The sequence below is a fragment of the Phyllostomus hastatus genome, unplaced genomic scaffold (genome assembly GCF_019186645.2).
Source record: "Phyllostomus hastatus isolate PE091 unplaced genomic scaffold, TTU_PhHast_1.1 phas_contig_40, whole genome shotgun sequence".
Lineage (NCBI taxonomy): Eukaryota > Metazoa > Chordata > Mammalia > Chiroptera > Phyllostomidae > Phyllostomus > Phyllostomus hastatus.
Genome location: NW_025333872.1, coordinates 28,603,794 through 28,630,574, shown reverse-complemented (window position 1 = coordinate 28,630,574; position 26,781 = coordinate 28,603,794). Strand labels below are relative to the sequence as shown.

Genomic DNA, 26,781 nt, shown 5'->3' with positions numbered 1-26,781 from the left:
AATAATTTCTCACTACATGTCACTTTTAGAGACTCCACTATATTTGACAATATATTTTCTGAGGTTCTGTTGAAGACGGTTTAATGTATTGCTTGGTTAAGTCAACCTACTGTAAGGCAAGGATTTACAGATCAGTCAGGGGTTTGGAAGGAAAAGATGGGCAGAAGCCCCAGATGCTTTAATGAGAGACATGACAATTAGTATTTTGGCACGTCACATAACTTGAAATGATCTGGCAACTGAGCAACAGAGTTGCTGCTTTAATTAGCACACTCACACAGCAGCAGAAAAACAACCTTCCACTTGATTCTTACTGAGATTTATTGTTTTTTAATAATGCCACTTTTCAGAAGTATAGTCATGTGCTCACTTAGACAGGCTGACAAAGTGAAAACTTGTACGTGATGCAAAGTACCCTTTGGGCCATAGATTAAGACACAGATAGTGCAGTGACAAGTCATCAGATGCCCGCAGCAGACAACAAGTCCCAGCCTCCCCTCCCTGCGATGTTGCACCATAGAACCCACAGTGGATGTCTGGGCCAGACACAGAACACAGATGGCTACCAACTGACATGAAAAGTAAATTTTATTAAACATGTTTACATACATGAGTTGGAAGTTCATTTAAAAGCACAGGGAAGTGTTAAGACAAGTGGTCAAAATAGAAAGATACTACCCAATTATAATTAGTTGGTTGTTGGCCACTAAGACAGAACGGAATCTAGTATAAGTGCACCAATGCTTCAGTTCTTCCTGCTCAGCACGGTGAAGAGTGGTCAGTCTGTGCCCTGTGCAATGATGGGCAGGTAATTCTGGCGTGTGTAAATAAGGATAAAGAATTCACTTGGTGCAGGCAGTATGTCTATGGATTAAAACCTAGTGTGTACACAGTGTCTACATGTGTTACAGCCCCACAGTAGGAATCTACACCAAAATATGTATTAGAAGGAATTTGGTCCATACTACATCACGTTTTCCAGAGGGTAAAAAATAAAGTCCATCTATAGACATTTCACCACAGACTCACAGATTGAGCCTGGCGAAAACCTGCAAAATGTCTATAACAAAAATGGATGGCTTAGATTTCTTGGTTATTTCAGTATAGTAATTAACGAGCAAACTGTACAAGTACATGCAACATACAAGCGAGCCTATGTGGAACTAACATACATTATTAAATCACCTTTTGTTTCTTTTCTTTTTTGTTTTTTATTTTTTTACAAAACGTGCATGCAGCTTTGAACAGTTCCAAGTCATGCTGCTCTATCTGTGTAATCACAAAAGGCGGACGACTCGTAAAAGGAGGGCGAACATGTCAATGCACCTGCAGAGTCTGCAGTAGGTAACACGGGTACAGAATGTCACAAGGGAAATTCAAGGCCAAGAAAAACTCAGATGAAGAAAATGCAAATTGAAATTTGACTTTGTTTTATTCCCATCCCCCCCAGAAAAGTAAGATACTTTGCATTAAAAAATCAAGCTTTGTGCTTGCATCAATCTCAAAGAAATGTAAACTGAAATTTGATAAAAAACATTAGTTTAGTGCAGAATATTTCAACTGGAATTTCCAGTGGAATATTGAACAGCTCATACCATGCTCTTTCCAGGGCAGATGGGTGTGTCTACACGGAGACATGGCCGAGAAGCCTGGGCATAGCTGAGAGTGTCTTAGGCTCCAATCCATGTGTAGTCACCATTGTGGGAAGTCAAAAGTGTGGTCCACACACATGAGCATATACTTTTGATTAACATCAGGAAGTAAAAGGCATTACAAGGAGTGTTTCCAAAGTACAATTATGCAGTCAGTTTTAGATCTCAGCATGAGTTGCAGATTGACTTCCTTAAAAGTCTCCCATGCAAAACAACGGAAAACACAAATTAATGTTTTAGAACGCAAACAGATACACTCTTCCTTAAAAAAGGGAGTCTGTGATGATTTGTTTTGGAAAAGAACTTTTTGTTTTCCGGGTTTGACACATAAGACTTTGAAGAATGGTGGAATGAAAGCCCTTCCTGGGCCTCGCCGTGTCTAGGTGTCAAGCACTTGGGGCAGGTGCTGCAGAGACTGCTTCAGCCCTTTTTTTGGTGCTTTTGGAAAAAGAAAGGAAGGGTCTCTGTCAGCATCACGAGGCCTGGCATGCCACAGCCAAAAAACAGTGAAAATAACAGACCCAGGAAAAATAAAACAAAACAAATCCCAAACCAACAAACGACACACACAGAGACAAAACACAAACGAACAAAACTTCTTACATGATGGGGAAATAACACTGCCTGTGGCCTGTGTAGGAACATGTAAAACACAACTTTCACAGAGTGAGAGTTTCCAGTTCATCCTGTTTGCTCTGTGTGTGTGTGTGTGTGTGTGTGTGTGCACGCATGTGCGCAAATTTGAAATTTCCTCTTTTTCTGTTTGGTAGAAGCATCAGTGACTCTCACTAGCACATTGGCTCCTACTGCAATTTCATAGACTGCCTTGTTCTGTCGTACGAAGCTGGGGTTGAAACAACTACTGGGACACATTACTGAAAAACTACTACAGGCAAAACACAAGTTGATTGTCTCCAACAATGCTTTTGATCATGAAATATCTGGTTCAAATTATTATCTTGAAAGGTAGAGTTTTATTGGAATGACTCTGGTATGAGTTCACTATGACCGAATGCAGGGAGGCCCAGTTGAACTTTCCAGAGATGATTGGGAAGCCCGGCGGGTTAGGGGAGTGAGTGTGGGATCCACCAGTGATGACGGCGGGAACAATTTGTACCATCCAATTACCATACTGGACAGGTCAAGTTCTTCCAACAAGATTTGAGCCACTCCCATAAAGCATTTATGGTCCATTCTGCCATAGTCTCCCCAGACAATCACCTGTAGAGACAGAGAATTACAATAAAACTTGAACTTCTCTCTCTTTTATGTTAGAAGAGTTGAAAGCAACTATTCTGTAAAAGTGGGCCAGTCAGTGAAGGAGAGGAAGGGAATATAACCATCACCACAGAAGAGGACTAGATAAGAAGATCCTAATATTAAGGTGCTGAAAAAGACACTCCACAATAATTTTTAGATTTGATGGAATGCAAATAATGTTTCCCTGGTCAATGAGGGGTATTACGTATATAAACCATGTTTAAGAATTAATACAGAGCCCTCGCTGGTGAGGCTCAGTGGATTGAGTGCCTGCCTGTGAACCAAAGGGTCACTGGTTGGATTCCCAGTCAGGGCACATGCCTGGGTTTGGGCCAGGTCCCCAGTTGGGAGCACCTGAGAGGCAACCACGCATTGATGTTTCTCTCTCTCTCTTTTTCCCTCCCTTCCCCTCTCTAAAAATAAATAAATAAATAAAAATCTAAAAAAAATTAATAGAGAAGTTTATTTATCAATAAATTCAACACCTTCTTTAGTAACCACTATTTAGTAAGAAATGCACAGGGTGATGGACAAGAATTAAAATTGGTGTAAGCTAAGAGGGCAAAACAATCCAACTCTGTGTACAATGGAGTGCATGCATGATGGAATATGTATACAGAGTGAGAATATTCATTAGATTTCTTTTACATTATGGACTTGTTAGTGAAGGGGCAGTTTGAACATAATTGTAAGCTACGTTTTGTGAGAACTTGCCTGCCAATTTTGGTTTGATCATATGACTAATACATCAGTGAGCTCACTCACACTCTGGGTCAGTACCTGTTGGGGCCGGACAAGCTCCATCACACTGCCTTCCGTCTCCATGTCCCAGTCCGCAAGCGATCTCGTTCGCCTGCTTTATACAGGCGGGGGTGGAGAATCTTGCCTTTTCAATTTACAGAGTAACTCTGCCTAATCATTTGACCTCTGTGGTCCAGAGACACCATCTTTAAGATGGAGATGGTGATATTTATTGCGCACGGTGGTTACAACTTTAAAAGACGTAATGCATGGAAGCACTTAATGATGCGCCTGATGCTCAACCAGTCCTGAACATTTGCTGGTCCCTGCGCACTTCTGCTTTCCTCTCTTTTCCTCCTTTCTGCATCCCATGTCTGGCACATAATAATGCTCAATAAACTATTATTAGCATCATTTGCCTTGATATCTATCTATCATCTACCATCATCATCATCACCATCTATCAAGAAGGGGCAAGAGGTGTAAATTAGGGCCAAACTAGAGGACAGGGTAGAGAAAAGGAAGAAAAGAAGGGAGGGACAAAGTAAAAATTTTGTTTTCCATTAAATCCCATTATAGTAGGGGATTTTAACATCCCACTGTCAAAAATGGATAAATCCCTATATATTTTAATGTAATACATTACTGTGCTGTAAATCAACGAGTTGTTATTCTCTCCACTCAAGGATGTCATACCACATTTCTCCCTACTGAACTCCATTCTCTTCCTGTTTGACCACTGCTTCAGTGTTCACATGCATGATGTAGAATTGCAATGTAAAACATTACGAAACTATTACTGACCTGAAGAACTTTACCCTGTGGACTCTCATCAAAAACCAGGGACTGCTGATACAAAGGATCAAGGGTTTTCCGTGCAATTCTGGTCTTCTTCTTAGCTATACAGGCCCCGTTTTCCAAAAGATACACTTTGACGTATGGAGCTAAAAGGTAGTATTAACATATAAGACATCAGTCCTTTACGTAAAATTGATTTTATTTGAGGATGCCTTATTAGAGATTTAGAGATGCCTATTGAAAGTTTTCAATTGACTATTTAAATCACTGGAAATTTCCAGTGCTTCATAAATTCTACTTCTTAACTCCCATGTGTTACTATTACCGCCATTTTCCTCCTTTCAGATAAATGTAGGTAAAGTCATCTTAAGACTTTGACTTACTTAGGGTATAGCTGGAGTAACAATTCAGGTTTATATCTTAAAGCTCATTGTTTCCTTTTATTATTAGAATTAATTTTTTTCTTTTGCATTTGTAACTGTATAAAAACTGATATGAACTAAGAACCAATCATAACTAAACATTTCTTAATATGACAATATTATTCCTAATACTTTCAACAGAATAATTGTGCAAAGATTCATTTTTACAGAATCAAAGATCACAGAAAAGCTGCCTTTTTAATCAATTAGATGATAAAAGACAGAGCATAATTCCAGTGCAGCAAATGTTTTGAGTTTTTTGCCTGCGCAGGTTTTCTCGTCCAAACATCTCTCCTTACCAGGTGTTGATTTGGAACCAGGCTTTTGCGTGAGGCTTCGGGCTCTGATAACTTCAACTTCTAACTGGCCCTTTTTATCCTCCATTCCAATTTGTATATCGCCTACAAGTGGACAGGAAGCAAAGGGTTTCAGCTTCTTTGCAATTGCGTGCAGTTAAAAAATAGAGGCCTGTAACAGGCTCCAAATTATGATCTTTATGGTCCTGACAAACACTAATATACAGTGCCCTCCAAGCACACTCTTCCTGCCTTCTAATCAGGTTTTGAAGTATTTCTCTTAATTTTTCTGGTACTAAGCTATCTTAAGAGCGGCCCATATTATTTTATAAATTGCTTTATGACTGTAATACTGAAATACTCAAGTGATTCTTATACTCTAATAAGATTTCTTATATTATCTATTATATAATACTTCTTAATAAAATTATGTACTTCTTAATAAGAATGACTTCTTAAATAAAAATACTTAACATTTTATTAATATTAGCATTACATTAAAATATAACATTAATTTAAATAAACATTAATTTATTAATATTTTATAAATATTTCTTAATAAAACATAATTTATCTATATTTCTATCTAGAGAAACCACCATTAATATTTCAGTGAATATCCTAGTAATGTCATAAGTACTTTCCTCTTTCCCAACCTTCTTCGCTTCCTTCTTAACTATCTGTCTAGCTATTATGACCACATATCCTCAGTTTATTGGTTGTATGGACCACTAAATAGGCATGTAATTACCTATTTAACCACATCCCTGTTGATGGAAATACAATGATCTACACTGTTGCTATTATAAACAGCACTACCATGAATAACTTTATAAAGAATTTTTACACATGTGGTCAATTATTTCTTGAGCATAAATTCCCAGATTTTTAATTACTGAGTCTAATTGAATGGGCATTCAAAAAGCCCATGCACATTCACAAATATCCTCAGAAAGGCTGTGCCAGTTTTCACTGTCACCAGAAATATTACAGCCCACTAATGGTGGAATTAGCAACACATCTGATTGTTGCCGACCTGAGGGTTAAAAAGTTGTAATTTGCATTTCCTTGATTATTAGGAAGGCTGAACACATTTCTAAGTGTTTTCAATTTGTATTCCTTCTCTCGTGTCTTGCCTGTCATGTCCTCTACCCACGTTTAATAAGATGCTCTTTTTCTGATGGATGTGATGCTTTGTCTCTGAACATGTTACATGTAATTATGCCTACGTTATTTTCAGTTAGTTCAGTCATCTCTAATTTTTAGTTGTGAATTCTCTTTATTTGTCAGGTCAGTTGATCAACTTTCTGGTTCTGGGTTGTTCATTAGTTTTATAATTCTGTTTTAGATCTCAGCTCTTGGAGGTCTCTTGGTCTTTTTTGTTTCTGTTTTAATCACATATACACATTGTTTAATGAGTCAAACTTTTCTATAAGACTTCTTTATTAGTGTAAAAGATTCCTATTCTCCCTGTCAACTTCTTGGCTCCCAACAGTCACTACTTTCAAAATTTTCAAAGTTTTTATCTGATTTATTTTTCACTTTTTGACATTTGCCCCTACATCTCTAAATACTATTCTTACAATATCCTATATTTTTGCTTCAGATATTATTACTGACTGTCCCCTATCATCCCCACCACATACTGGGCCCTGTCACCCTTCTCCCCCAGCATCAATATTTGTATTATTATGATCAGCTAACATTATTTCTAGCTGAGCAAACTGGAATACTGGGATTAGTACTTCCAATTTCTTGAACAGCTCACCCTCTTCCCTACACTTAGGAAGTGCCTTTTAAGAAAGTATTCACTTACGTTTTTATGTACATATCCCTAATTCAAGCCCTTACTCTGTCCTGGTTGTCTACCTCTTCCATGAAATCAAACATATTAGGCATTCTACAGATCTTATCTTATGAAATCTGACCTGCTCCAATTTGGGCAAATTGCTTTGAAAGCTTGCTGTGGCTGTTATCTCCAAGTTTTCCTTCACTGCCCATCATTTCTCAAGGGCTGAAGCATTTATTTACTGGATCTCATCTTCTCATTTTGGTTCACAATTTTTAAAGTTCACTTTATTCATTTTGTGGCAGTATATCCTCCAATAGCTTTCGAAGCAATACTGGGTGTGAGGGAAATGTTTGAGACTTTCCTGTCTGAGTTTTTATTTATTCTAGCCTTAAACTTGAAAATTTGGCTGGCTATGGCACTCTATACTGGAAATCAATTGTTATTCAGAATTTTGAAGGCAATGCTCAGAAGTCTTCTAGCTTCCAGCGTTATTGAGGAGTCCAATGAACATCTGATTTCAATAGTTTTGTGTAGAATTATCCTCTCAGGAAACCTGGAGGATGATCTATTAATTTCCGGTGCTGTGGAATTCCACGACGACGTGCCTCTGCGTCGACCCATTTTCATGCGGCTTTCCTGAGTACCACACGGGTCCTTTCAGACTGGAATCTCACGTTCTTCAACAAATACCTAGTGCACAGGCTACACCTTGTTTTCTCCTTTTGTTAGCTTTCCTTTTACCTCATTCAGGGTACATTGTGCCAGCAGACATTTTCAGTTTATCTGGCTTTGGTTTGATCCTTTGGAAATTCTTCCCACACCAAGAGTACAGAAACATTACCTGAAGTGTTTTTCAGTATTCTCCCGTATCTTTCTTCACCGCTTATTTCTCTTAACAATTTAGTCAAAATACTATTTTTTAAAGTTTTGAAGTAGGGAGGCAATTTCATTACTTTATATAATTAAACATTTACGCCAGCCTCCTTTACTGAATAATCCTTCCTTTTTTCCATGCTGTGCAATTCTACTCTCTACCTTACATTTGGATCCATTGTAGGCACTCCACCTTACAGGGGGTTTCTGATCATTCAAAGATGCAGGACTAACTTTATTCATTTTGTGTAGTGTCTCCAGTTAGAGAAATATATTAGAAATTAGAATAGTCATTTGAAACTAACAACACCCTAACTGAAATGTTACTTTTCATTTACTTTCAATGACCTTGTCAACCAGGATGTATCAGTTTTGCCGTAGAAAACATGAGTCTTACCCATTGCAGGGGTGGCCAGGGTTTGGCGGCCGACAAGCTGGGCGGGTCCCAGTCCATCGAGAAAATCACTGAACTGACTGTCTGCTCCCAGTCGCACTCCAGAAAATATTAAGCTATTAGCAAAAGGACATGAATCAAAACATGAGCACTCCTAGAATTCTTTTCATTAGTTTCCATTTGACTACTGATTTTGACCATGAATTATAAATACCATTTAGACAATTGGTTCACTTACTGACTGCACTGCCTCTGAATCAAGGACACATATGAGTGAGGTTCAGCGTTGATGGAGAGAAGTCCCCAACTCTCCAATTAAAAGCTGATGATCTATCAGGAGAGCTCAGCTATAGTTTTTAATATATTACATTTTCTGGACACTTACAAATAAAAACCCCTACATAAATATATCACTGACATAAAATGTAAGATGAGAATTTTTATGTCATGAAATTTACATAATTGTTCATAAACATTAACGATAAACTTAAAAAATGCCTAATAATATGTTAAATAAATATAGCACAGTACATGTTCTTATTTACTAATAAAGATGTTTTAATTTATTCATTTTATTTACATTTTTATATTATCTGAGATTTTTATTTAGTTCAAATGGAAATTAATTGATTAAAATATGTGTATTTCTTACTCCATCATGACTGCCTGAGTTTGCTGGGCTAGAAGCTTCACCTCAGTAGTTATTATACTCTTCTTGTTTATTGGTATGTCCTGTGAGGACCACGCTTGTAAAGTAGCTGTATTTCAATAAGTATTTTCTGAACAAGCAGATGCCCACAGGGATTTATTGTTTCCAACATGCTTCCACACTTACTATTTCCTCACAATCAAGGGAATTGGGGCATATATTATTACCCCTTCCAAAGGCTATGCAAATAAATCTTCATGAGGTTATGGGTCTTATCCATGGTGGAGGTATATATTATTTGACTTGTTAATTTTTATATCAAAAAATGATGTCTCCAGTCTTGCACTTGCACATTGTTTTTATAATATTTCATCAAATATTGATATTTTTCAGCAAGTTTATCTCCATAACTTTTACTCCTACTGATTCTTGTTCTTAGTGATCTCTGTCTAGGAGTGTGCATCCCAACTCACTTGATCAAATAAATGAATTTACTCATTTTAGATGGGGAACACATATCATAAATATTAACTTGGTATAATTTTATTTCATTTTCTAAACAAAATAGAAAAAAGTCCAGTAAAGTACAATAAAATAAATCACTAATATGATTGGTAAATGAGATATTCAAATGGTAATAAATGGAAAATTATAAAGAATTTGTACATGGTAAACCCCCAAGTCACCCACTGCAGAATAATAATTACTAGTTTTTAAGATTTATCACCTCAGTTAAGGTTCAGTTTTATTGGAAAAATTCTCAAGCATAGGAAAATTCAGGTTCTGTATAAAAATCTATATGAAATATTAAAAAACAAACCATATACGCAAAATAAAATTCTAATTACATTTTTAAATTAATTAACTTAAGAATCAACTAAAACTCTTTAGTCAAAAAAATTAATGAGGAAGGTAGATTCTACTCTTTTATCATAAGGTGAAAATGAGTTAGTGATATTTTATAAACAAGAAAATGTAAGTTGTTATTATGAGAGTGTTAGACTTACAACTTAGGGCCCAAAATAGTTTGGAAAAAAGTAGGAATATGGAAAATTAGCTCCTCACTTCCAAATTTTAATTCAGACTTTGGTAACCAGGCCAGACAATGAATAGCCCATATGAAAGCATCCATTAAATGTGACATTTACATCCATTAATGGACTATTCTGAGCTCTTCTGGATGGTAGAGATCGGTTTATTTATGTTAACCAACATTTCATCATTTCTGTGACCATTCTGAGTGACCAGGTAGGTGCGGAGGTATGTCTGTGACCCACTTGTTGAATAAAGAAGCTGCACACTAGCCTTTGGTGGCTCTGTTATTTTACCTATGACTACAAGCCCACGGTTCTAAGGCCAGACAGACGTGCCACGTCACTTACTTGCCCTCGGAGCTGTAACTGTTGATGCTGCCGTCTGTGGACTCGCGGCTTGGCTGCCTCACCATCTTCCTCATTTCGGCCGCCATTCCTGTTTCTGTGCTTCTCTGTATGGTACTTTTTAACTTCTTGTGGCCGGACTCTGGCAGGAGAGAGGGAAAGAAACTCTAAGTTCTGTTGAGACAGTTTCCTGAATATTGACTCTGCAAATACAACAGTTAATTATGCACATAGTTAAACGTTTACTCAGAAAAATAATGTCTAAAAGAATAATCTGATTGATAAAATCGTTTGGCCTGTGTGCTTTGGCCAAGAGGGGTGGCAGCAACAGTAGACCATTGCTCCAATTCCAGAGGCTCCCTGACTCTCCGTGGGGCCAAAAGGAACTCATTGAATTATTGCAGCTGAGGTTGGGAACTTCAGTGAAAAACTGATCTGGCACTGAACTGCTATGTGGAAGGATAATGCTGGACAACCTAATTGGGAATGCTGCAAATGTGTGGGAGCAGACCTCAGTGTGTGCGCTCTCTCCTTTAAAGGAGAAGAGGCACTTGGAACCAGGCATGAAAAATACCAGTCTTGGTACTGCCACATATCAGCATGCCTCATGAAGAGAAACTTCAATATTTAATGTTTTTCACAGCACTTTAACATACATACATAATCCCATTTAATGGCATGTATGTTACCTAGGTAGGTAGAATAGATATTAAGTCCGAAGCTTCAAACTTATCACATGGTCTTTTGACTCTATATGCACTATGAACTTATGCTGGCTGATCATTTTCTTGATAAACTCTAAGTTCAGAGCAACCACCCTGAGCCCCATTGAAATGTGTTAACCAGCATTCTATTCATAGCACTAAATGCAATTCTAAAACATTTATTTGATTAGAGCAATATCAAAGGGTTAGAAAAACTTTTAGGCTTAATATCTGCCATGTTTTTTCCATCTATATGTTCTATCAGCATTTGTGGTTTTATTTCAATTTTTCATAAAGTATTACTTAATATCCATTAATAATATATAAGAAATGCTCTATATACATAAGTATATGAGAGGGGACCCCCCCCAAAATCCAGAATCATTCTCTGGAGGGCAGGCCTCTTGTAGTACAGGGTTTCCCACCCAGGTGAGTGTTCTAGGAACCCATCTGTATCAGTGTGCCAGCTGGCATCGTGGTGAGAGGCTGCATTCAGCTTCAGTGACCTTTTTTTTGAAGACAACTCATTTGTTTGTTTCATGATGGGTGATTTGAGTACACCTACCCACACTGTGCTGATTGTTCAGCAGTTTTTGACCAAAAATGACAAGATCCCCATCCCCCACCTCCTGATACACTCTATCTCACTCCAAGTAATTTTTTTTGTTTGCCTGGATGAAAAACATCCTCAAAAGGAAATGTTTTGCCAATGTGCAAGAGGTGAAACAAAAAATGGCAGAAACACATCAGGCATCAAAATCAACAAGTTCACAAACTGTTCTGAGCAGTGGAAAAAAATGTCTCGATAGGTGTACTGCATCAAATGGAGAGCACTTTGAAGTGACTGAAGTTTAAACATGTGATAATACACAATTTTTTATAAATAAATTCTGTTTTTGGGTCCCCCCTCATATACATACAGTAAATATACAGTATACAAATACACACACAAACTTTTCAATTTTCATAAAAATCTGTGAAGCAGGTGCCTAAAACAGTTAAATAAACCATATGGAAGACTGTTTTCTTCTGCTTTTAGATCATTACAACCCTTTTGTAAATTGTCTGAAAGAGGGTCTAATTGGTTATGAGATAGTGACCCCACTCTGAATACTCTCTACAGAAGAGCCATGGTGATTCCTTAAAAACACGTCTGAAAATGATACTTCTTTGCTCAAATGGTTATGATGGTTTATCATCAGAGTTAAAAGAAAACCCAAAATTGTTACGGTGGCCTGTGAAATGCCATACAAGACCCACGTTACCTCTCAGATCTTACCCTCCAGCCCTCACCCCATGTGATCACTGCTGTCCAGTCACACTGTGCCTTGAATTTCCTTGTACATGCCAAGCACGTGGCTTCAGGCCCTGTGTCCCTACTGGCTGTCCCTTCTGATTCTCTCGCCTTGCTCCCCCATTTAATTCAGGTCTCCATTCCGATGCCACCTCCACGGAGAGGCTTTTTCCAATCTTTATCAGTCTTGATCCTCTCGCCAGGCTTTATACTTCTTCATAGTATTGCTCCCCCTTCCATGAAACCTGTTTGCTTGTTGTCTGTTTCTCCAGTTAGAACTTATTTCTAGGAGGACAAGGACATAGGAATATTGCTCACTGTTATCCCCACTATATAGAACAGTGGTGTAAACTCAGTAACAGGATCACACCACAAACATGCCCACGTTTATTCTTTTTAATGATTGCACTGTTCCATTGCATGGTTATTTGGTGTCATAATTAAGCCATCTCCTTACTGATGAGCATTTGAGATGTTTTCAGTTGTTAAAGAAGAGTTTTTATAAATTTCTGGAAGTTGAAATGCTGGTGAAAGGGTAGGGGATCTGTTTAATCTTAGTATCTTTTTCTAAGTTGTTCCTCATAGACATTGTATCAATTTGTCCTCCTATCAACATTCACATTGATGTACCCATTTACCAATGGAAGGAACAGGAATTTTCTACACTCTCTCTTTCTGGTCTTTGTCTTGCCCATTTGAGTTGTAAATGTGTAATGTGTACACTTAACAAGGGCAGGGGCTTCATTTATGGCCATTCTGAGTGCTATTAATTTTTGGTACATACAAGGCCTGTCTGGAAAAAGTCCAGTCATTATTAATATAATGAGAATGGTTTGTGAGACATCATATAACCTGGCAGCCAAGGAGAGTGGACTGGAATGTGCATAGGTAAACAATGACAACTTCACTGTACTAGTCAGTGGAGGCGGTAGATGCTGCTGAGCAAGCATGTATGGTTGTCACATTCAAAATGATGGTGAGTAGAGGAACAAATCTGCATCAAATTTTGCATGAAGCTTGAGCATTTCTCCACAGAAACTATTCACATGATTCAGAAGGCCACAGCTGTGGGCAACTGGTGATTGGCAGCTTCATCATGACAACATGCCTGCTCATGCATCACGTCTTGTACAAGATACTTTGGTGAAACATCAAATTATTCAGGTGACTCAGCCCCCTACAGCCCAGATTTGGTGCCCTGTGACTTCTGGCTTCTCCCAAAACTAAAATCACCTTTGAAAGGGAAGAGATTTCAGACTGTTGATGAGATCCAGGAAAATACAATGGAGCAGCTGATGGCAATTGGGAGAACTGTGTGAGGTCCCAACGTGTCTACTTTGAAGGGGACTGAGGTGTCATTGTCCTTTGTACAATGTTTCTTGTATCTTCTTCAATAAATGCCTTTATTTTTCGTATTACATGGCTGGATTCCTTCTGGGCAGACCTCGTACATATTTATCTACTGTGACTCACTGTGGCAGAGCAGCATGTCATTCACGCACACATACTGGCCAGGTCCCACTTGGGTAGGGACAAGCCCCAAGGGTTTGTTACCAATGAGAGCCAAGAAGAACTGTGACAGTGAAGCCAGGGGGGAACAACACATTCCCTGAGGATCATGGCTAGAAAAAATGTGGGCAAGTTTTAAATCTAAATGATGAGGTGATGGTGGAAACTGGAGGAGAAACAGTTAAGAGAGTTGGCAGTAAGGAGGTTCAGGTCAGAGTGTGTGCTCATTCCATTTGTCCTCCAGCCAGTACTTACTACGACCTTGATGTGTGTCACACATTGTGCTAGGTGTCAGGGATACAGTGATAAACCACACATTTCTTGTTATCCTGGAGCTTACGTTCTAGTGTGCATGTACACAAGAAATACAATGAACAAATAAACAAATAATATGACCAGTGATAAGTGCAATGGAAAAAAAACAGGCAGGATAAGGGGGCTAGAGAGTGATGGGGTGAGAGCAGCAGTGGGCTATTGAGGAGGAGTCAGGATCTCCTTGAACACTGGGATGGAGGAAGCATGAAGCCCTGGGGAACGGAAAGCCCCACCCACTGAGGAGTGAGACCCGGTGAGTGCAGTGGGGAGGCTGCCACAGGGGCGGGGAGGGGCTTGTGCTCTGTCAGCAGCACACAGAGCTCCAGGCGTCTCCTGCAGTCTTCTCAGTGTCCAGCCGACTCTGGCCCCGAGGCCTCGGGGCTCTGTGCACACCTGGCGTCCTGGGGTCCGGAGAGGTTGGCTGTCAAGACCTGGTTTCTCTGCATTTACCAACAGAGGTTTCACATGGTTGTCATCCATCACATATTTGTTCAATTAATGAAAAGAGAAAATTTTAAAGTGAAGAATCCATTCATTTGTTTTTTATTTATTGTAATATCAAGTTTTCTTAAAGAAGGTTATATCTACATGGTGTCCCCAAAATTTTAGAGCAGTTTTAAACCTTTATAGTTTTTAAAATATAAATACTACATATTTTTAAAAAATCAATTGAGAGGTTGGTTATTAAACTTCCTTCTAGACTTCTAAAAAAATTGTTATTCTATTACAGTTGTGCCAAATTTCCCCGGTTGCTCTCCCCTGCCCTGCCCACCCCCACTCCCACGGTCAGTCCCTGCCCTGCTGTCCATGTCCGTGGGTCATTCATACCTGTTCTTTAATGAGGCCCTTCCCCTTCTTTCCACCCTTGTCCCCCCACCTCTGGTCACTGCCAGTTTGTACTTACTTAATTTTGTGAATTTGAATTATACATTTTTAATTTTAAAGTTTTTGTTTTCATCCTTTCAAAGGTGGTAAACATGGACCAATTTACCTCTTACCTTACTCATGTTAATAATATTCAATGCAATGAGCTTTGAAGAACAAAACAGTTTTAGGAAGTCCCAGGTAAAAGCTGAGTAAGTAGTTCCAGCTATGAATCTATCTTATTTAAATTCATAAGGGCTCTAATATTACTTAAAATGAACAGGTTGGAAGGAACGCTGTTTTGGAGATGTGGCAGCTAAACTTGGTGAAGTGTACTTCATGCACCATGTATGTTTCAGCACTCACACTGGGCCACACGCTGTGGACACGGCAATGAACACAGCAGATGGAAGTCCCTGCCTGGGTGGAGCTTCCACTCTAGTGAACACACAGCTTGCTCCGCCTCACCTCAGTTGGGAGCATCGGCTGTGTTACAGCCTGACTTTCTGAATCTGTTTTGTGATCATTCCACTGATGTTTAGGAAAACACAGAGTATGATCTTATTTATTTGACAGATATGACAATGGTTTAGCTACACAGATAGTTTCATGTATAAGTTCTCATATGGGCTTATAAATTCATGTGAAACCTTTGTTAAAAACCACATATATTCTATATAAGTACAAATGCATATAATCACTGTAACTGTCTCTCTGCATATACTATAATATAGCATAAATATGTTACATACACATATTATTTTTAATATTATTACATTAAACCATTAACTATTAGAAAATGCTATTATACTTAACAGTACTACCATTATTTAATAATTGTTTGTATCCATGAAAGAATCATTAACGTGATAAAAACATGAACTCTACTATCAAATTTTGAAATAAAATCTTTGACTTAAAATGCTGCCCCAAGTATTATACAAGTAACAAAATGATTAGAAAATTAGTATCTTTTAATATTCTATGTTTACAAACACATAAAATTTAGTAAAATCCCTAATATTTGTGGGTAAACTCTCTCACAGAACTCTCTCATCTCCCAAGGTGTCATATTTACATATGACTTGTACTCTCTTTTCATATTTAGAGATGTGTGTTACATTTAGGAACACCCTGCTGACTTATTAATTCATTCTGTAAATACTCATTAAGCACCAAGCACCTATAATCTAGTAGACATCATTCTAGCTGTTACAGCTACAGTAGTAATAAGATAGGATAGTACATATGATAAACAACTAAAATGAGTAAGTTAACATGATAATTTTAGATATTTGTAATCATGATAAAAAAAGCCGAAGAGACTGTCTTGGTAGAGTGAGTTACTTTTGATCATCTGGGCAGGGAAGGTCATTTCTGAGAATGTAAAATAGGAGCCAGACCTCTGGCAAAAATCTAAAAGGATGGATGTTCCAGGCAGAAGAAGTGCAAGATCCTGAAGAATGGCTGTCCTTCCTTGGCCTTTCTGAGAAAGCTATGCAAGGATGGCATCAGGTGGACAAGGAGAAGACAGAGTGGAAGAGGCTGAAGGCCCTGGTGGTACAGACCTGCTGGTAAGCAGCCTGGATTTTTCATTGAGTGTGATGGGAAGCCACAAGGAAGGGTCATGATCCAACCTACATTTTGGAAGGACTCTTCTAGTTATTGTATGGAGAAGGAATGTTAGGAACTAGGAGTGAAAGCAGGGGGAAGATTTGGAGAGTTACCTTCCTACCTAAGAAGAAATAAATGGTGGCTTAGGTCAGGGAAGCAGCAGTGCGATAAGGGAGGAGGATGGGCACTGATGAAATGTTGGAGGAGCTTACAGTATTTGCTCTACTAGATGTAGAAGTGGTTCCAAAAAAATTGAGGAAATTAGTGACTTTTAGGGTTTTAGTTAGGACAAGTAGTTGAACGATCGTGTCAGTTTCTAAGAAGGGAACTCTCTGGTGGTAGTGGGTATTATGAGTTCTCTTTCTTGTCTGAGGTGGTTCCTAAACAGCCACACATAAGTAAGAGCCATGATGGACAGGCCAGCACCAGAAACAGGTAGGCAGACAGAGGGACGGGAGGTACTGGCATGCAGATGAAATTAAAATCTGTGGCACTAAATACAATGGGGAGGACACAGAAATAGAGAAAAAAGGAGTAAGCAGAATGGAGCCTAGGTTAGTTCCATAGTCAGAGGTCCAGAAGAAAATCAAGATTGGTAAGAAGTCTACAAAGATGTTTAAGGTGTGGTGAAAGATAGGTAAGTGTCATGGTACAGAAATCAAAAAAATGCAAGTGTTTCAAGAAGGTAAAAAAAGTTAACTTCTACTTAGAATTTTAGTAAGGAACAGACCTAGGAGAGATGACCGTGCAGCAGCAGGAGTGGGGGCCCAGGAGGAACCGCTGCTTGGAAGAGAAAATGAGAGATGAGTAAGTAGAAACACTTCCTGTGACTATTTTGAAAAGGTTTGTGGTGATGAAAAGATAGTATTTGGAAAGTCACCAAAGCAGGACGTTGTTTATTTTTTAAAGGTGTGTGATACAATATTAGAGCTTGTTTCCATGCAGAGAGAAAGAGTACAGGCAAAGGGAAAAACACCGCATTCTTGGGTCTACTATTATTGGTTGGAGAGGTATATAATGTCCAATAAGTCATCTTTCCTTTTTATCTTTTAAAATAATTGTTTATGCAATTATCATTGTTCCTGCTTTTTCTCCCCTTCCCCACCTCCAACCAGCCCCGCTCACTCCCTTCCATCAGTCAATCCCCATATCGTTGTTTGTGTCAGTGGGCCATGCATGCATGTTCTTTGGTTATCTTTTCACCATCTTTCATCCAGTCCCCTCTTAGTCCCTCTGGACACCATCAGTCTGTTCTATATATTTATTCTGATGTTTCTATTCTGTTTGTTAGTTTATTATGTTCATTAGATTCCACATGTAAGTGAGATCAGGTGGTATTTGTTTTTCACTGACTGGCTTATTTCACTTAGCACAATATTCTCCAGGCCCATCCATGCCGCTGCAAAATGTAAGAGTTTCTTCTTTTTTACTGCTGCATGTACCAGTTTTTTATCCACTCATCTGCTGATGGGCACTTAGGCTGTTTCCAGGTCTTGGCTATTACAGTGCTGCTATGAACAAGGGGAGGTGCATATATTTTTTTGAATTGGTGTTTTGTATTCGGGATCTTAGGATATATTATTCTCAGAAGTGGAATTGCTGGATCAAAAGGGAGTTCCTCTTGTAATTTTTTGAGGATACTCCATATCATTTTCCACAATAAATCATATTTTGATCAAAGCAGTCTCTAATGCCAAATGAAGTCAATTCCATCAATTGATTGAAAAAAAATCAATTAAAAATCACCTAATTGATTAAACAATCCAGGTCCAAAAGGGAAATGCAGTAATGACCTATTAACTCACAAAGAAAACTAGAGAGTAAGTTCAACCTTTCGGTTATCCTGAAAACAACAACTGAGATCAGTGATAAAATTTTTTATAGGTACAGTGACAAAATTCAGTTATTTTTACAAAGAAAAGTGTGGTAAATATGAAGTGTTTTTTGTTCATTCATTCCTTAGTTACCTATTCAGCGAACTCTCTGGGTGCTTTGGACGCTGTGCTGTACATGGGAGTGTGGGAAGGGAAGAGGCCCTGAGCCAGCCATGTCATGGGCTAGCTGGAGAAACTAAGTACAAGTTCAGTTGTAGTAGATTCAGTGTAGCACAACAGAGGATTTATTTTATATGTATTTAGCTTTAGGTATTTATTATATGTAAATTCAATAATATGGAGTGAGGAAGGGAAGGGAAGAGAGAGAGTGATTTACAGTGTGTGTGTCTGCAGCTTGCTATGTCACTAAACAGCATGAACCTGGTGAGATCAGGAGGTGAGAAATGCAAATCTTCTCTTCCTTTACTTTGTTTCAGTTTCTAAAGATAAATGTGGTGTTTACGGTGATTTCTAAAATAAACTGCCTAAAACACAAACCAACTATTTTATCTGGTGTTCAAACAAAGCAGCAGCAATCTAGTCAAACCGATAGTATTAAACTTACTGAGAAACTCTGGATTGGTATCCAAGGGATTTTCCAAGGGAATTTTAACTCTATGCAGATGGTGAAGGGGGATTTGTATTTCGGGCCAAGACAGCAGCATGCTTAAAGGTCCTGAGGTGATAAACATCGAGGCCCCTTGAGCTAACCACACATCCAGAATGACCAGTGTTGAGTGAAAGGTGAACAAAGACGTGAGACCTGGAAGCTAGAGAAGCAAGCGAGGCGGGGGCCACACAGGAGTTTTGTCCAGTGCTCTCAAGGTGCGCGATTACATAGCACTGGGTGGCTTTTGTATGATTATTAATCTATCCCTAATGATCTCATGGTCTTGGTCTGCTTGGTCAATATTAGCCAGATAAAGTTGTGTATAATTTGTAGTATATATAGTATGATACAGTAGTATTATTGTAGATCTCTGCTACTCATTCTTTAAGGGAAAATGTCCATCTGTTCTGTGTTGATGTCAGATGCTTCTAGTGCAGTACTAACCAGATAGCCGGAAATGTTTATTAGGCCGCCTGTCCTCATAGTGCTACAGTATTTTTAAATAAACAAACAAAAATGCTCCTTTTGCACTTGCCAAGGTTTTTGAATAGACTTCATGCCAAGCCCAAAAAGTACAACTTGTAAAAATGTCACAGGTCTAAAGGTTATTTTTAGAAACCTGTATGATGGTTCTTTGGCTTTTATGGTTTTCCCTCATCTATTTTTCAGGCTAACCCCATGAGCCATTAACTCTACAATGGCCCTTTCCTCTTCCCATTTGCCAAAGAGATTTAGAATAAAAGAAATATGGTGGTCAAGAAGCTAAAAATAGTACCATTCAGAATATTTTCTGAGAGATGGACTGAATAGATTTCCTTGATGATATGCTCAGAATACTTCAAACCGTTTCCAGTGATGCAGTAATCCTCTCCCACAATCCAAAAGAGGCAAAATGTTTTCTTTTGCCACCATGAACTTTAAGTCCTCTACAGATGCAAGTTTAGAAAAGAGATTCATCTGTGCTGAACAATGACCTTTATTTTTTCAGCCCTTCTGTGGCTGGTAGTTATTCTCCAGTAAGACGCCTGGTATTGTTATGAGTGACTGTAATACCGGCCTATCATATCTGTTTAGTTCACTCAATCACAGTTGATCATTTCAGCAAAACATCTGCTAATATGACATCAATTTTCCTCTTGCCCAGAGGGTGGAAATGTAAGCAATAGCAAGTTCAAGATGGTCTTTTAAATAATTTGCATGTTAAACTTAACAAGGCCACCAAAAAAATTTAAGTGAAGAGGTTTATGGTCACTGAAACCTCCCACCTGTGCTGTACCGTTTTGGCCAACGTAAAAGGAAGAGGGGGCATTTAAATGCTGAACTTCTCACTGTTGCAAATTATTTGATGCTACAGCCTCAATGTGTCTAGGTAGGTCTGTGATGGACTGAATTTTGTCCTCCTAAATTCATAGGTTGAAGTCCTAACCCCCAGTACCTCAGAACACAAATATTTGGAGATAGGGCCTTTAAAGAGGTGATTAAGTTAAACGAAGGCTGCTGGGGAGCCCCTAATCGTCTCTAACTGGAGCCCTTATAGGAAGAGGTCATCAGGACACACAGAGAGACCACTGTTGAAGAGGCAGCCAGACAGACATCTGCGAGCCTAGAATAAGGCCTCTGAGGAAGTCACACCCGCCCACCTCTCCATCTGGGACTTCCCACCTCCAAAACTGTGAGGACACAAGTATGAATTTCTGTTGTCCACCCATCCAGTCTGTGGGTTTATTTATTTACCTTTTTAATGTCAGCTCAAGCAAAGTTAATATATCTAGGGAGTAAGATACTGTTATTTTAACACTTTAAAGTTACCTTATTTAATAAATGTGATCATGTAAATGTAATTTAAAGCATCTAAAGATAAAAGAATCATCTATGATTCAGTTTGAGGGTGACACTGAGCCCCAAACACTAGGGTGGACACATGTCAGGTCTTCTTTATTAAAGAGGGGTCTGAGGTGTTAGATGAATAAAGCCAAGTAATTTATGAACAACTCTTTGATGTTCAAAAGTATAAGGTCTCAGATTTATTTGCTAGGAATAATTTATCACATTTAGATGAAATCTGTTTTATTTACTCTTGTTTTGGGTTTAAATTAACATTTTAAATAAAGCTGGATTTCATTTATTCAGTATAAACCTAGAATATCTCCTTATAATTTTCCATCCTGACTGTAAAAATAATACAATACTTCATGCTGAAACCTAGAAAGAAGCAAATGTTTTATGGTATGTTTCATGTTTTCTTTTTAAAATTTTTGTTTAAACTCAAGATTAAACCCCTCTTTAGGGAATCTTTCCTCCTATCCTGTTTCAAAAGGCAGCCTAATACTCCACGTGGTGGACAGACGGAAGTGGTTTGGGGAGCAGCTCTGGAACCTGGATGTCTGGGTTCCAGGGTGGGCCAGCTCTATGCTCAACTGCTTATCAGTTCCTGTCTGCAGGCAGCTTCCTTAGTCCCTCGTGCCTTACTCTCTGCATTTATGGATGGGGGAGGGGACGGTAATACCTTGTTCTTAGGATTATTCAGAGTAGCAAATGAGACAATCCATGTAAAGCACTCAGCACAGAGTCTAGCACTCATATCATCTGTTGTTACACAATGAGATCTCAAAGTATTTTGCATGAATTAGATCTCTAGGTTGAATAGTACTAATTCCCCTTGCTCTACTCAAAGCACATCTTTCTGTGCCTCATATTTAACTAAACATGCCATTCAGAATGGAGCACAATGAAGCTGCAATGTGTCAGAGACTACTCACGCCCCCAGTGTCCATTCTTACCCTTCTCTGTTGGAGAACTTCCATCATTCTTCCGGCAAAGGACTGAGCACGTTTCCCCTTTCTTCTCCCCTCCCGATGGCACAGCACGGGGTCAGGACAGTGGCACTGCAGCGACTGCTTTGGGCCTCAGGATGGGAGCACGTGATGCTGGCAGAGCCTGTGGCCCTGACTGGAGGGAGCCACTATCCCAGCCGCAGACTGGACTGTCCACCTGGACTATTATGCGACAATCTTCACTAAGCCACTATGTCCAGGGGTGTCTTGTTACAGCAGCCTGTCCTATGTCATAGTACATAGTATTCTAAATAAAGCCCAGCGTGAATTTAAAAAATAAAGTAGTAGCTTTGTGAAGAGTACTCTCTATTCTTATCTTTAGATCCGAGATTTAGGTTATTAAATTGGTTCTCTATAGTAGTTTCATACTTAAAAGAATAGGTCCCTCTTCTAACAACAGTGTTAGTGGAAACTCTTCTTCCCTATGAAGTCTCAGAGAATGCAAGATTAGAGGGACAGAATCCAGAAATAAAGAGAGTTCATTAAATGTCGTCATTGTATAAGGTGCCCTGCAGAGTACAATGAACCAGGTATCCTTTCCTAGCAGCCAATATTCTGAAATGAACATGGATGCATGACGTTCTGATTACAGAGCAGCGGTGATCACTCTACTCTGGTGGTTACAGGTGGGAATGCGAGTCTGAGATCGCAAAGGAAATGAGTGCGACTTTTTTCTGTACTCTATGGAACAGTGTAGGTTCTCTGTGCCTCTCACCACATCCCTGGAAACAAATTAGATGGGTTCTAATCAAAACTGAAATGATCTGATTTGAAATACAAACTATGTGGCAATAAGAAATTCTTTGAAGAGACTCAACAGGGCAACTTAAAGAGACAGGCAGGGACCTAGAAACAAAAATGCAGCTAATCTAGGAGAGACCTGACATATATAACTAGTCACTGCTGACAGCCCCATGTTGAAATTCAAAGCCACATCAGGCATTCTAAACAGTGGGTGCAGGGGGCAACTGGATAGCTTTTGACCTGGGGAATGCAGTGTAGCTTTAACTAGCAGCAAAGCAGGGACTTATCTGTCGCATTCAGGGCTAGGTTTTCCCAGGCCACAGTGGAGAGGCAGAGCGCATGTGTGTGTGCTCATGTCTGTGTGGAAGGAGGGGGCATCGACTTGGAACAAGTTCTGAGACAACTAGTGAAAGACAGGACTAAATGCAGTCTATATGGATGCTCCAGAGACAGAATGCAATGCATCTGACTAGTTCTCAAAGGCAGACTTCACATTACAAGGACTTTTTGTTTCCCTCCCAACACTGCTGTGATTTCCTAAAAAAAGAAACGCATGGGTATAAAGGGCATGTGTATAAAATAAAGTTTGACAAATATCAAATTGTAAAATGTGTTAATCAATACAGACTGTTAATCAGAACACATTCTACAGAAGGTGCCGTGAAAAGGCCGTTTCAGTACAGCCCTCAAACCCTCTGCTTGTGGTCTAAAGGGCCCCGCCTGGCCCTCGTACTGCCTCACCCCCTCACATAACACATAGCCTTCCCTTCCCCACGATCAGGAGGGTCCACCCACCCAGACCTCGTCCCCCCTGGAGCCCATGTCTGTCCTTCTGAACTGAGCCTCCAGACCCTAGAATTTCCTGCTCAAATGGCCCCGGGTCCACATACAAGGCTAGCTCACGTGTCTGTCTGGGACCCGGCCTCCGAGGATCAAAAGCAACACCAATGTGCATACCATGAAGTCTGAGTGGGTGCGGGCATGCTTAAACACATGTGCAAGACCCCTTGGGGTGCAGGGCAGAGCCAACGGGTGAGGACAGAAGGGGCTGAGCAGCGCCTCTCGGTACGAGATGGGGGTAAGCCGAGTCCAAGCACAGAGCTCTGAGCAGTCAGAATTCTAAACCAAAACTTCGACACCTTGGTCACTACAAACATATTTTGTCAAAGTAGAAAACCAAAAACCAATTTAGCATTTTGTTAGCTTGGCTTATAGCTTTTAAACAAAAAATAGCATGTGGGCTTCCATGCCTTGATTAAGGATTTGGGAAAGCCCAGAACCGCTCATTTATAAAGCTGTCTCATGCTTCCTGATACAACGAATCCCTCAGCTTCATCCATTTGAAGAATTATCACTAGAGGAAAACAGTTGGGTATTTTTGTATGGAGTTTTGGTCAGGCTCTGAAAAGACTTGTGATAAATTTTGATCGTTAAAAACCCAAGGAAGTCCTATGTACGTCAGCAATTCCTGCTCTCTGTCCTAACGTCCGCCACCCCCGATGTCAGTTCAGGAAACTTGGGGTGCAACTAGAAGGAAGGGGACACTCAGAAGTATAGATCTACTGGGAGTGCGTGTCTCTGAAGGCTCATCCTCTCTTCTCCTGTCCCTCAGGCTGACGGTCTGGACGTTGGCACTGTGGGGCTGCAAAGCCTATGGACCCGGGAAGCATACTTGTCAAGAAAACCTGGGAGGGCAGCAGCAGGGCGGCAGAGAAAGAGGTCCGATGCGGCAGCCTTGCACTTCACAGAGTCAAACAGGCTGCGCCAGCACATATTGTACTGTCTGGTTTATGATCACATAATTGGGTATTTGTCTAAGAATTTTTAATACCAAGTGAAAGCATTATCCACTAAGATTTGATGTAAGCAAAGGCTCCAAAGAAAACTGCAGTACAAGATCAGCCTTTTTAAAACTATAAAATTGGAAATCATATTTTAACTTCAGAATTTTCAGGAAAATGAGAAAGTAAATTCAGAGGCCCTAACAGCTATCTCTTTTCTCTTGCATTTATAAAATAGGAGGTAAGAAAAGCTGGTGGTCAGAGAGGGAGCTTTACTACTGGTAGTAGTAAAATAAATAATCCAGTTTCCATTTCATCAATAAGGGCATTCAGAATTTTATTGGCAGATGGAATATTTTAATTCCATTGGCAAAGATTACAAACACTAGTGGACTTCAGGGAGCTAGCAGCAAGAAAACACTGCAGAGAGCCCATGCAGGCGGCACCGCAGTTGCAAACCGCCCATGCTCCTTGGCCCGGCCTGCCCAGCCTTGCCCCGCGGCCCCCAGAGACCCGCAGACAACACAGCAGATTCTGTGTGTCGTTCTGGAGGAAGCAGCACCGACTGTGAAAGTCAGAACTACCGTACTCTCTCAAGTTGTTACCGCCTGGAAATGTTCCACATCAGTCTGTTGTATCATAACTGGAGGTTTATTTGGATTTCTGAATACCAACTACATCTAGTTGCAGTGTTAGGTCATTAGCTTAATTTCTTTCTAATACTCAGCTGACATACCTAGTCTAGAGGATTGGAATTAAAAAATAAAAAGTTATATCTATTTACTGACTGATGGGAAAGATAATTTACGATTTAAAGGAGAGAAACAGTACCGGGATTAACTAGTAGGCATAAAAGGAGTTATGAAGTTCAGGAGAAATTTGGCAGATTCTGAGAGAAGAGAGCAGAATGAATTAGTAAGTGGGGGTTGGGGAGAGGAAGAAAAAGAAAGAGCTCAACTTTCTTGTGGCAAAAAGATCACAGGTGTGAGGATGGCCATTGGCATGGTGTGATTCTGAACAGCTTGTCCTCATAAAGCAAAATGCTCTGATGACTGCATTTCAGGCTGGCACTGAGGTCGAGCCATACCTTGGATACAAGCAGAACAAGCAGCAAAATGGGAAGGGAAGTGAACAGCGGTTATGCGAGGCGCGGCCACACAGGCCTGGGGACTGAGTTGGTGGCTGGTTGTCTGTAGCAAGTAAAGACTGATTTCGTGACTGGCGAACACATCATTTATTTACAAAAGGGTTCATCTGATCAGGCCTGGGCGCTTGAGAGACTGGAGAAACTGCTGGTGGGTGGTCTCTTTACTGGCTGTGGTTAGAGTGAGTGCTGAATAACAACACATAAAGTTGCACATCCAAAGAGAAAAAGAGAAAAACCCTTAGCATGTAAATAAAAAATGTGTGGTGGTGAAAATTGGTCAAGCAGAATATGAAAAATTTTAGGTCTTTAATTTTTACCCCACTATTTTCTAGCTTTAAAAATTAGGCAAGCAAGAACTTAAAACTTATAATACAATAAAACCCTAGAATCTAGGCTGGTGAAGGGAAAACCCGAGGACCGAGGTTCACCTAATGACAGGGCCGAGTTACCTAGATTTCAGGGAGTGTGGAGAACTGATGTGGTGTCAAGCACAGCCTTGGAAGACTCTGTAGGGAAGTGATGCCTGTGCCCGAGCAGACGTGTAAGCTTCAGTGGGGTGGGGAGAGTGTGGCAACAAAAAGGCAGAAGGAAATGATGCATATAACATCGTTAGCAAAGTCAATTACTATCTGCCTCTCGTTTTTCAGATGTTGCTTATTACTTTCAAGGCATTCATTGTCCTGACTAAGTTGATTGTAAATCAATGATAGTCCTGAGAGTTTGAGGAGCTAAGAGTAGCACGTGGTGTTACCCACTCAAAAAATGTTCGATCCTGACTGGGCTACAGGCTGTAGACTCAATTTTTGTGACTCCCACCCCTGCATTCAGATATTGAAACCTAGCACTCACTATGACGGCACATGGAGGGGGGTGGGGGGGACTGCATTACGAGGTTTGCAAAGCCGTCAGGAGTGGGGTCGGAGCCTTTATGACAGACATCCCCATCAGCTCTCGCCTGCTCCTTCCACCCTGTGAGGTTGCGGCCAAAAGACGGCCATCTCTAGACCAGGAGGCAGGGACTCACCAGAACCCGGCTGTGCTGGTTCTGGGTCTTAGACTTCCGGTCTCCAGAACTGGAAGATATAAACTTCTGTGGTGCCTTTGTGACAGTAGCCTGAGAAGACTAAGATACTACACTGAAATATGGGAATGAGTAAACATGGCTGAGACTGCAGAGTTTAAATTCTTTTCTGGAAGGATAGCACTATGATAAAAGCTATGTGAACTGAAGTTTA

The 26,781-nt window shown here is 39.8% G+C and overlaps 1 protein-coding gene across 49 annotated transcripts in view; it reads right to left on the bottom strand.

Annotated features, from left to right (window-relative positions):
• Positions 1-570: 570 nt before the first annotated feature.
• RIMS1 (regulating synaptic membrane exocytosis 1) overlaps positions 571-26,781 on the bottom strand; it is a 421,648-nt gene continuing 395,437 nt past the window's right edge. For all 49 annotated transcript variants that reach the window (XM_045843939.1, XM_045843943.1, XM_045843959.1 and 46 more), the window contains 5 exons: positions 10,260-10,398; positions 8,232-8,344; positions 5,173-5,274; positions 4,458-4,597; positions 571-2,873 (listed from right to left, as the gene is read on the bottom strand). In XM_045843939.1, coding sequence (XP_045699895.1) covers positions 2,655-2,873; positions 4,458-4,597; positions 5,173-5,274; positions 8,232-8,344; positions 10,260-10,398 — 713 coding nt within the window. In that variant the 3' untranslated portion in view covers positions 571-2,654. The remainder of the gene's footprint in view (positions 2,874-4,457; positions 4,598-5,172; positions 5,275-8,231; positions 8,345-10,259; positions 10,399-26,781) is intronic.